The sequence below is a fragment of the Ceratina calcarata genome, unplaced genomic scaffold, assembly GCF_001652005.2.
Source record: "Ceratina calcarata isolate Rehan_Ccalc_2016 unplaced genomic scaffold, ASM165200v1 scaffold25, whole genome shotgun sequence".
In the NCBI taxonomy this organism is placed as follows: Eukaryota; Metazoa; Arthropoda; class Insecta; order Hymenoptera; family Apidae; genus Ceratina; species Ceratina calcarata.
The window spans coordinates 2172650-2184227 of record NW_017147017.1 but is presented as its reverse complement, the minus strand read 5'-3'; the positions used below and the strand labels follow the sequence as shown (position 1 = coordinate 2184227).

General features: G+C 32.6%; 2 protein-coding genes across 2 annotated transcripts; one reads left to right on the top strand and one right to left on the bottom strand.

Annotated features, from left to right (window-relative positions):
* Positions 1 to 3002: 3002 nt before the first annotated feature.
* On the bottom strand, positions 3003 to 9745 carry LOC108622979 (TBC1 domain family member 14). Its single transcript, XM_018021199.2, has one exon. It carries the CDS (start codon positions 8659 to 8661, stop codon positions 6799 to 6801), a length of 1863 nt encoding a protein of 620 aa, XP_017876688.1. The 5' UTR covers positions 8662 to 9745; the 3' UTR covers positions 3003 to 6798.
* Positions 9746 to 9886: 141 nt separating this feature from the next.
* Positions 9887 to 11572, top strand: LOC108622884 (ancient ubiquitous protein 1). The gene is made up of 3 exons (XM_018020998.2): positions 9887 to 10085; positions 10271 to 11178; positions 11260 to 11572. The coding sequence occupies exons 1-3, from the start codon at positions 10045 to 10047 to the stop codon at positions 11490 to 11492; spliced, it is 1182 nt and encodes a 393-aa protein (XP_017876487.1). The 5' UTR covers positions 9887 to 10044; the 3' UTR covers positions 11493 to 11572.
* Positions 11573 to 11578: the final 6 nt, after the last annotated feature.

Here is an 11578-nt window from a genome sequence, read left to right as displayed (position 1 = left end):
CCTCGCAGGACTCGTCACAGCACTCAAGGGAGCTCTATCGATAATAGAATTAACAATCAGATTTTCATAAATTTTGATATGCTACTAGTCAAACTTCCAACGTGACATAACCGAACTTTTAAAAAAAGGTTTATTAGAGATCTTTATCTAATTTTACATCGCGTCGTATGAAAAGTGTACTTTCGGTGCTTTTATTTAAATAATGTAAAGCACCTGACAATCAGATATTATTACTAGAAATGTTTTTAGAAAAGCCAAACATCTATTGAACAGATAGTTTACTTCAAAATAATTGTTCACTATAACCACGAGGTGCAAAATAAATTAATTATGTCAGTATTAATAATACAGATCTTATGGGCAAGTATCAATAATAATGTTGATTACAGAATATTATATAAAAGTATACTTAACCTTCGATTTGTATTCATGAATAAAAGTTACGTAAAATCATATATGCGTATCAATGCGTATGGGAAACGTAAATGCAAATGCGAATCGTAAGTAACTGGAAAACGCGTTTGCGTTCTACTTACTTGGACAGAAGACGAATTAACGTTTCTTCCATGCACTAATTATTCACTTAAACTCAATTAAAAGAAACTAAAAGATAGACACTTGCAAATGACCAAGGAGATAACCGCCAAGCTGTGACCAGGGGTAATCGACGCCATCCGCAATCGAGAATCTAGCGCCATCTGTTGGGAACTCTAGCAATCTCTTTACAACGTAGATCATTTAAAAAGCAACAAAAATTATGTCTATATTTATTAGAGCTAAACGGGGACTGAGGTAAATATAATATAATAAACATTTGATATTTTCAAGTGTAATTTTATTCTTGTATGCGAACGAAAATGATCCATTGAGATAAGTCGCTGGCATCATTTAGAGTACAACATACACGTACATTTATATAATTCCATTGTCGTCCATTACACGATATAAAAACTGTTGTTACACCATTGCAATAAATAGAATCGAGTTTATTATTATTTTTTTTTAATCTTTCACCTTTTTCAATTTCGAAGCAAGCACGCCCTTATATACAAAATATTTCTCATATTATCGGTTATTAAGTATATGTACGTATATATGTATATTCGAAGAGATATGAGTATGAAAATTTCAAGTAAAATTATTCGTGAAATTTTGTTAAAATATGTATGTATGTGTATACTTGAAATTTGTTCATTCTCGACAGCTTAAAATCACCACAAAAGTTTCATTGTTTCGCGGCTTCGTTTCGTGTAAAAATTTCGTGACAGTTTCTTAACGCACTGACACCGCTATAGGTACAGTTTTACATCATTGCCGATGTGCATTATTTCATAAAATAAATACTGAGTCCGACCTTTCTTTTTACAAAATATATATTACGATATTGCACTTAAGGTAAATGTACATGATAAAACGCGTAAAAAATATACAATGAGTTCCTCTGTCGAGAGGCACTAACGATAAGGAACACAGAAGTGTCGCATATAGATCATACATGTAATTATCCTCGCTCATCCACATATGTTCGATTTCGCACGCACAGAAAATTCTGCTTTCATCATTTATTTACTCGTTAGGCATTGTAATTTTAACGTCTGTTAAACAACGAAATATGGGGCATAAGATACGTGTAGCTATAACGACAACTATGCTCTTTCGCTGTATCATAGGATTCATCTAATAATTAAATCTTAATCACCATATCAAACATATACAACACGATTCTTTTGTAAACATTCGATAGAACGATGTTACGTCTCGCTGAACAATTTTTAATACTGATAAATTACAGGAATTGCGATTCATCTAATTAGGAATAAAAAACGGTTCGACCCTTTTAACGTTACTGAGATAAATATAACACGTGAAACATTAAAGATATGATTCTTCATAAAAGTTTCGTATTTATACATAATATTCGTAAATACGCCTACATGTATGTCACTGCAGTTCATGTGTAAGCTCACAAGACATTTACATATGATAAGACATACATTCAATTTGTATTTATGCTAATTTAATCAATTGGCCCTAGTACCATACCACGTTACAACACGTTTAATTAAAGGAAACTAACGAGATTCTAAAGAAAATACGACACAGTATTTACTTAAGACTATCGTGACAATTAAAAAGAAGCTTACATTATACAATGTATACATAAACAATAATTCGTTTCTTTTCCATTAATTCAACCATCGAATGATTGATATATGAATATTACTGTAGAAATATTAACATGAATCTGTATTCTGTTACATATTAATTTACGAGAGATAAAATAATGAAATAATAAGAATACACGCTGGTACAAACAAATTATATAAATATTTCGTCGTTAATTAATTAGTCATGGACTATATTGATGCGTATGGGAAACGTAAATGCAAATGCGAATCGTAAGTAACTGGAAAACGCGTTTGCGTTCTACTTACTTGGACAGAAGACGAATTAACGTTTCTTCCATGCACTAATTATTCACTTAAACTCAATTAAAAGAAACTAAAAGATAGACACTTGCAAATGACCAAGGAGATAACCGCCAAGCTGTGACCAGGGGTAATCGACGCCATCCGCAATCGAGAATCTAGCGCCATCTGTTGGGAACTCTAGCAATCTCTTTACAACGTAGATCATTTAAAAAGCAACAAAAATTATGTCTATATTTATTAGAGCTAAACGGGGACTGAGGTAAATATAATATAATAAACATTTGATATTTTCAAGTGTAATTTTATTCTTGTATGCGAACGAAAATGATCCATTGAGATAAGTCGCTGGCATCATTTAGAGTACAACATACACGTACATTTATATAATTCCATTGTCGTCCATTACACGATATAAAAACTGTTGTTACACCATTGCAATAAATAGAATCGAGTTTATTATTATTTTTTTTTAATCTTTCACCTTTTTCAATTTCGAAGCAAGCACGCCCTTATATACAAAATATTTCTCATATTATCGGTTATTAAGTATATGTACGTATATATGTATATTCGAAGAGATATGAGTATGAAAATTTCAAGTAAAATTATTCGTGAAATTTTGTTAAAATATGTATGTATGTGTATACTTGAAATTTGTTCATTCTCGACAGCTTAAAATCACCACAAAAGTTTCATTGTTTCGCGGCTTCGTTTCGTGTAAAAATTTCGTGACAGTTTCTTAACGCACTGACACCGCTATAGGTACAGTTTTACATCATTGCCGATGTGCATTATTTCATAAAATAAATACTGAGTCCGACCTTTCTTTTTACAAAATATATATTACGATATTGCACTTAAGGTAAATGTACATGATAAAACGCGTAAAAAATATACAATGAGTTCCTCTGTCGAGAGGCACTAACGATAAGGAACACAGAAGTGTCGCATATAGATCATACATGTAATTATCCTCGCTCATCCACATATGTTCGATTTCGCACGCACAGAAAATTCTGCTTTCATCATTTATTTACTCGTTAGGCATTGTAATTTTAACGTCTGTTAAACAACGAAATATGGGGCATAAGATACGTGTAGCTATAACGACAACTATGCTCTTTCGCTGTATCATAGGATTCATCTAATAATTAAATCTTAATCACCATATCAAACATATACAACACGATTCTTTTGTAAACATTCGATAGAACGATGTTACGTCTCGCTGAACAATTTTTAATACTGATAAATTACAGGAATTGCGATTCATCTAATTAGGAATAAAAAACGGTTCGACCCTTTTAACGTTACTGAGATAAATATAACACGTGAAACATTAAAGATATGATTCTTCATAAAAGTTTCGTATTTATACATAATATTCGTAAATACGCCTACATGTATGTCACTGCAGTTCATGTGTAAGCTCACAAGACATTTACATATGATAAGACATACATTCAATTTGTATTTATGCTAATTTAATCAATTGGCCCTAGTACCATACCACGTTACAACACGTTTAATTAAAGGAAACTAACGAGATTCTAAAGAAAATACGACACAGTATTTACTTAAGACTATCGTGACAATTAAAAAGAAGCTTACATTATACAATGTATACATAAACAATAATTCGTTTCTTTTCCATTAATTCAACCATCGAATGATTGATATATGAATATTACTGTAGAAATATTAACATGAATCTGTATTCTGTTACATATTAATTTACGAGAGATAAAATAATGAAATAATAAGAATACACGCTGGTACAAACAAATTATATAAATATTTCGTCGTTAATTAATTAGTCATGGACTATATTGATTATTACAACATTGATGTCAGTAAATAAATATGGACATCACTGATTAATTTCAACATTGACGTCAGTAAGGAAAGTAAAATGATACTTTAAATTACAAATACTCTAAATCATAACTAAAATCGAGTTTTTTTAAATTATTTCCTATATAATTTCCGATGACATCTTTTCATTAATAATGTCAAGCAATATATTTAATTAACGAGGATTGTTTAATGCAGATATGTGGATGCCTTCCTGTACGTAATCATAAGATGCAAATTGAATTATATTCATTTGAATTTTAATTATATTCATTTTCATATATAGTTTCAACACTGTTCGGCTATTTTCGAACCTGTGCCTATATCTACAGTTGCATTTAATAATATAAATATCTATTAGCGAACGCTAAACCGTTGAGTAATCAGTTAATCCGAATAGTGGATGGAATGAGAGTATTGTCAATTAAAAATTAGGATATCTCCGGATCCTAAGAGATTTCGAGTTCACATTTAATTTTCAACTATTCTCCGCCAAATAAATATCTTAAACATGTCTATAAAATAAAACTCAAATTGTAAAGTATAATATATTAGCGCATGTGTAGATCAATTAAGATCGTACAGCTCTATATAACATTTCATATTATTATTATATTCTCAGATTAGTTTTTATAGCTTCCAAGATCTATCTAAAGCAGTAAGCCATGCCTGCGAACAAAGTTATTAGTGTCTGTATTTCGAAATACATGTGTACGTTCCGCGTACTATTTTTATGTGTAATATTACATAGCTCGAGTATGATCGAAACGAAAATTATTTATAAACTTGTAATAGTGCGTAAAAAAATATGTTTTCGAAGTTTCTTTAGACGACGTGTCTCAATGAATAGAAAAATGATAACTAGTTAAGGTCCAATATATATTTTCATTTGTTATAAAGGCCACTGAAAGAAGGGATCTTGTTTCATTTAACGTTGTTAAATTAAAAATTCTATCGCCAATTAGAAGGAGGAAAAATTGGATGTCAATATCATTTTATTAATTCTACTTTTTTGTGCGTAATGTAAATTCTTATAAATACATAAAACGAAAAAAGATTATAATTAAGACCCGAAATATTGTTCACAGATAGAAGAAACACGTACGATATAATTTCATATTATTTTCATATATTTTTTTTAGTCCTTTCATCCGCCTTAGCTTAGATCATGCAAAATTAATTGTATTCATTAATCGTTCTAAGTTAATTTACTATCATTATGAAAGTATAACAAAATTGAATCTCATATTTCACGTATGATGGACACTTATATTGAATATCGTTAAAGCTTAGAAAATGTCTTCGTAGAATTACATTATTACATATTCAGTTATGTAGCTTAATTATTTATTTATTTCTCAATAGCTATATTTGCACCAGTCAGCTTTCAAATGAAAGAGTTATCGAAATTTACTATAATTTGATCGAGATACGTATATAATAATGTGGCACATAATTTTATTATTCGTATAATAGGTATCGAAGCGTTTTGAAACAGTAGTCTGTTCATTTATAATTTGTAAATATGAAAGAATTTTCCTTGCCGTAAGTTTGCCTCGTTATGGAAGACTCAAAAGGCAACGGCAACGAGAGAATATGACAATGTTTGAAAACAATTATCGTAATACTCAAAACAGAAATTTTCCTTTGCGTTAAATATCTTTTATAGTGTAACTTTTTGCCAGAAGATGATTATATTTATGTATCTAAGCAGAGTATTTTATATGGTATACATTTCAGCGAAGATTCAGCAGAGAGACATATATGAGAGGTATTTCAAAGTATGTGTATTAAAGCTAGAGTGCAATTATGTATATCGTAGGGCATTTATCATTGTACATGTATCACTATTTGTAGATGTGCAATATTGAAATTGTCAAAATGATCTCCAAATATCGTGATAGAAACGAAAATGAGAAATACGTCATATAATAGAGCAAGACTTTCGCGACGTTAGAGATGAAGTGAAATTCAGTAGAACGTGTACAAAAAGCTCGTTATACGTTGTTAATTAATTTATATAGTGCTTATCAAATTTTATATTCGAATATTCCGTTTTCCTTTTTTTCTTCTCAAGAGCAGAATATCTTTGCGTGGTCTATTTATCAAGCAATAATATATGAACGTATGTTTGTAATTTTATGAAAAGCTCTTGCATTATGTATATTTTAAATATATGAATTGGTACATCAGCATTGCGATCCCATACAGTGGAGTTTAATGTAACATCATTTTCTCTGTACACTAATCAAACAATTAAATCTCACAATGATACACTGATTCTAAATAAATATTTCTCACGAGACTTTCGATATTAATTTCGAGAAACACATCGAATTATGCTCTAAAATTATATAAAATTTATGCATAATTTCACATATGTTCTTTAAAATGTATATAAATTATATTCGAATTTTCAGCATAGAAAATATCTTCCATTGATCACAATAACAAAAATAGCATTTGAGATTCCTTTTGTTTTTTTCTAGATTCCTCGTCACAATTTACAAAATTATGACGAAGAAAATTGGACTAACATTTGTTGGAACGTCGTTGTTCCAACAGTAGTAGACATTTGACTAATACTGTTGAATAAAGCTTCTGCCTGCAAATTCTCTGGGAGCCTAGTGAGAAACTGTGCCCCGTGTACAAAGTCCATTTTAAGTAATTCTTCTTGGTACAGGTGTAGTACACCAAGTGCTGTTCTGAACAGGAACTCATCCCCATCTCTAAGAAAAACATCCCAAATCCTACATGCAACATCCAGAGGCATTGCTTTAGCATATATTGTATACAACCAATCTAACAAGTATAAATCTGGGCTAAGACCAGCCACTGTAAAATGGGAAAAAATTTTTGGTAGCTTATGCGCAAGTGCACTAGAATATACTTTATAATAAATATCCATCTGCTTCTGATTCAATGTAAAAGCGGCTCTGTGACAAGGATGATTTAATAAATTAGCGAAGCAGGTGAAGGCATCTGGAGGTTCCATGTTCAGAGATAACACAGCACCAATAAAACTCATACCTTGTACGTAACCTACATCAGGTCTATAAATTGCATAGGCTGCTAAAATACCTTGAAGACTATTAGATAGTGGTCCACCTTCTTGAAAGACACATAAATTTGGAAAAGTGCGATATACATCTAATCTGATTGCAGACAATGTTTCACTTATAGGACTCGACATCGCTCTGTCCAAGCAGATATTATAAAGATTCGCCGTTACGTTTAAATTATTTGGAATAGCTAGTTTCCACACTTTACCACGAACACTTGGCGGAAGACCACGCCACCACAGTTCACGTACTTTCTTTGCATTTCGAACACTTTCAAATTTTGGAAGTACATGCACGTTCCACGTATGAGAATCTTCTGCCAATCTTTCCTCCTCTTTAAGTTGCAATTCTCTCTGTTGTTTACGTTCCTTTTCTTCTTTCAATTCCCGTTTCCTTGCTGCTTCCAAAATGGCATTGTATTGCTTACGATGACGTTCCTCTTCGAGTGCATTTTTAGCTGGTAGGTTCGCTGGTCTCGGTTGTTGAATCAGAGCTAAACTTCCTCCTACTTTGTCTATATTCCTCGATGGACTACTTGTAGGTGTAGATTGCTGAGAATCTTTGTTTTTCCATGAAAATACGTTTTTTGGAAAAAGTGTATTTAATCCCCAACGTTTGGACTTCTCTGCCTTTTCTCCCACTTGGTCGTCAGTGCCCAGGAAACTTCCGGAAGGAGACACCTCGCTAAGGGAAGACACCGTGCTACTGCAGCTGCGTGGCAAACTGTTTCTAGGGCTACTGTTTGTACTACCACTTTCGAGTCTTGTGTATTTATCTTCATCAACCTTAAAATTATCATTCAAGGATTCTTCCTTATAATCACATGAAGTATCTAAATATTGAGATTTGCAGTCCAACTGCTCTTCATTAGATTCCTCCAAAGAATATATTTGCTTTGTAGCAGGATTATAAGCTAAGGACATACTTTCCAATGCATGGTTTAAACTAGTTCCAGCCACTCCTACAGAAACCACATTACCAGCATCGTACCACTTATTCTCTCGAATGTGCACACATAATGCTTTGGTTTTTACAGCTGGTACAGAAGCGACGTCACACGCCAAGGCTTCATTAATATTCACACTATTGCAGGATATGGAACCTCCATTCAATGACACCAGCTGCTGTTTACCAATTTTTGGTACAATATTGTTGGCAATATAACAATTCGAATCTTTTCCAGCGACTTTTAGTACCTGGTAATTGTTCGATATATTTCCATAACGAGACACAATGCATGGCGATGCATTTTGTGATGAAACTGGATGTGGATGACTGTTTCCATTTAAATGATTAGATGCTGGATTCTTCATGATTAGCACCCGTTCCCTAACCTTAGCAGTATCCTAAATGTATTTCCAGTAGCGGCAAACCAATAAGGAATCAAGTTTTCGTGTGTAATATTTGTTGATTTGCATTTATGCATATTTTCCTGTTACTTTCTCATAGTGTTATACACAAACATCATCGATGTTCGAAAGTGTATCGATGTTTCGATGAAACAACACCCACATATGAAGTGTCAATTCTGACATGGTGTCTGCATTATAACAAATTTTTATTGATAGATGCGTCATATACATACAATAGATAGATCAACTCTAATCTGCCATAAATAAAAATTCCACACTTGTGTATCTGAAGCAGATCGGTTATTCAGATAAAATAATTTCAATCTTCCTCTGTGCGTATGATTTCGGGTTTGACGGAGCAGAGAAGATTAGAAAAAACAGATTGAATCTTGTGTGTAAAGTCATTCAGTCCCACTGTTAATTATTCGATGCAATGATACTGCCTGATGCTGTGCATACGACAAACTTGACACTGATAATCGAAATTGGCGAATATCCTACACATTTGATGCGTACACAGTACAAAATTTTTATATCTCTCTCTCACATACCAGATACGTGAAAATAAATAACAAACCAAGTTCATCGCCCAATTAAACACAAATTATTCTAAGTTTTAATAATGAGCTCTAAACTGCGAAGATAACTTTTCCCGATGTAGTCACTGATCTTCACCACTATGCGACAGAACACAATCACGTGATTACAGTATCATAAGCTGTTATAAACTTTTAAAATGCGGAATATAAAATGAATATGTGATGAAAATGATATTTGCAAAACATTTTTGGTGTTATTGTTGAATAGGATAAAAATTTCATTCCATTCCGCATGGAATCGTTCACGGTTTATGCCTGATTCATACTAATTATATACAGGATGTCCTCGGATTAAGCGATCAAACTTCACCAGCATTCACCAGTATATGTTGAGTAAAAATAAGAAAAAAAATGTTACATACACGTAGGTCTGCAAACGCTTTATTACATTGAAAAGAAATGTATAATCTATAAAATATTTTCTTATTTTTACTCATAGAACATACGGGCGCACACATCCTATATATATGTATACTCAGCAGATATTTTGGGGACATTACGGACATTACAATGTCGAATAAAAATAGAACAGCAAAAGTCCCTAGAACGGCTGTTAGAACAGCTGATTGCACAAATTGATAGAAACGAAAATTCGCATTAATTGAAAAGCTGTTGGAAAATAGGTTAAAGAGGGTCAAATATCATACGCAACATTATCGAGTCTCAGTGAACGACTGTAATTATTTCAGTGAAATACAATCGTAAAGTGTGAATTTTTCAACATAACAGATGTGTATTGTAAGAAATGTCACAAATTGATATCCAGGATTTATTTGACAAAAGCAGGTAAAAGGATCAACTGTAAACAAAAGAATTTTAATGGAACTTAAAATGTACTTATTTTTTCATTATTTCTCCCACTGAGAATCTTTGTTACACACGTGTTTATTTGCTTCATAATAGAATAGAAAACGTTTAAGTTTACCCAGAATAATTCCAACATTAATATTGAAATGAAATATACCATTTAGGTTTCCCAGTGGCTGGCGTCTTGCATCTATATTTTTATATACTCCAGTGGGTCTTGTACTTGTACTGCTGAGATTACTAGTTGCTTTGCAACTTTGGCTTATTGCAGTATTATTACCTGATTGCAATATACTTAGAACATTGTTAAGCCATGGATTTAGTTTTGCTTTTGGTATCATGGTAAAGGTACCAGAAGGTGGAATCAAGGAGAACCAATTAAGGATTCTAATTGCCAACAATATTTCTGTACTGGATCATTTTGCTCTTTACAAAGCTACGCAAGCATTAACTCCTTCGTTATGGGAAGAAATACCCACTGCCATGGCCAATGCCTTGGGTTTACAAGTAATGGACATGGCAAGCAAGGACATTTTAATCGCCAACATAAAGCACTTTTTGTCAACGTCAAATTATAAGATTGTGATACAACCTGAATTTGGCACAACAAACAGTCGCGTTGCCTTGTTGAAGTTCAATTCTTGGCCATTTACTGTCGAAGCATCTGTTCAACCAATTGCGATTAAAGCGTGGAGGCCAGACTTTGTACCCATTGGTCTTAGTTCATTAGCATCTAGATGGTGGACAGATGTGTTTTGGTTCATGTTTGTACCTTACACAGTCTTCACTATTAAGTACCTGAGAACAAAACAAAATCCGGATTGTGAAGCATTGGTAAGGGATGTAGAAAAAGACATAGCAACCAGCCTTGGACTGCAAACAACTTCTTACACTGTATCAGACAAAGTTGATTTTGAAAAACGTTATATTATGGAAAAAGCACAGAGTAGGAGATTTGATAGAAATTCGTCAAGTTCACAAGCCGTACATAGCGTCGAAGTTCAGAGAATGGTCCGACAAGTCAGTGAAGTGCTTCCATTAGTACCCCATAATGTGATTCTCAGAGATCTATGTACGTAAATAAATATTTATTCTGATTAATGTCCACCGTTGTAACGCAGTCAGGATTAATATTCTTCGACAATTATTTCAGTGAAAACACGCAATGTTGACATTACAATTGCCAATATATTGGACGGCATCGTTACTTATACACCAGATTCGTCTCAAACCGTTACAGCAACAGCATCGTTAAACCAAGTGCAAAAAAATACAGTTAAGGACAATAGTAACCTGGGATCGTCTTCATTCCAGGAAAGAAAAGCTAAAATGATAAGGGAAGCTAGGGAAAGGTATATTCAAAAACATGGTCTTAAAAATTGCTGACATTCTCATTACAGTTCTATTCTGGTTATTGTATCTTCATTGATTATAAATATGTAATGTTTTGTCGTATGTGTATTTACTATTAC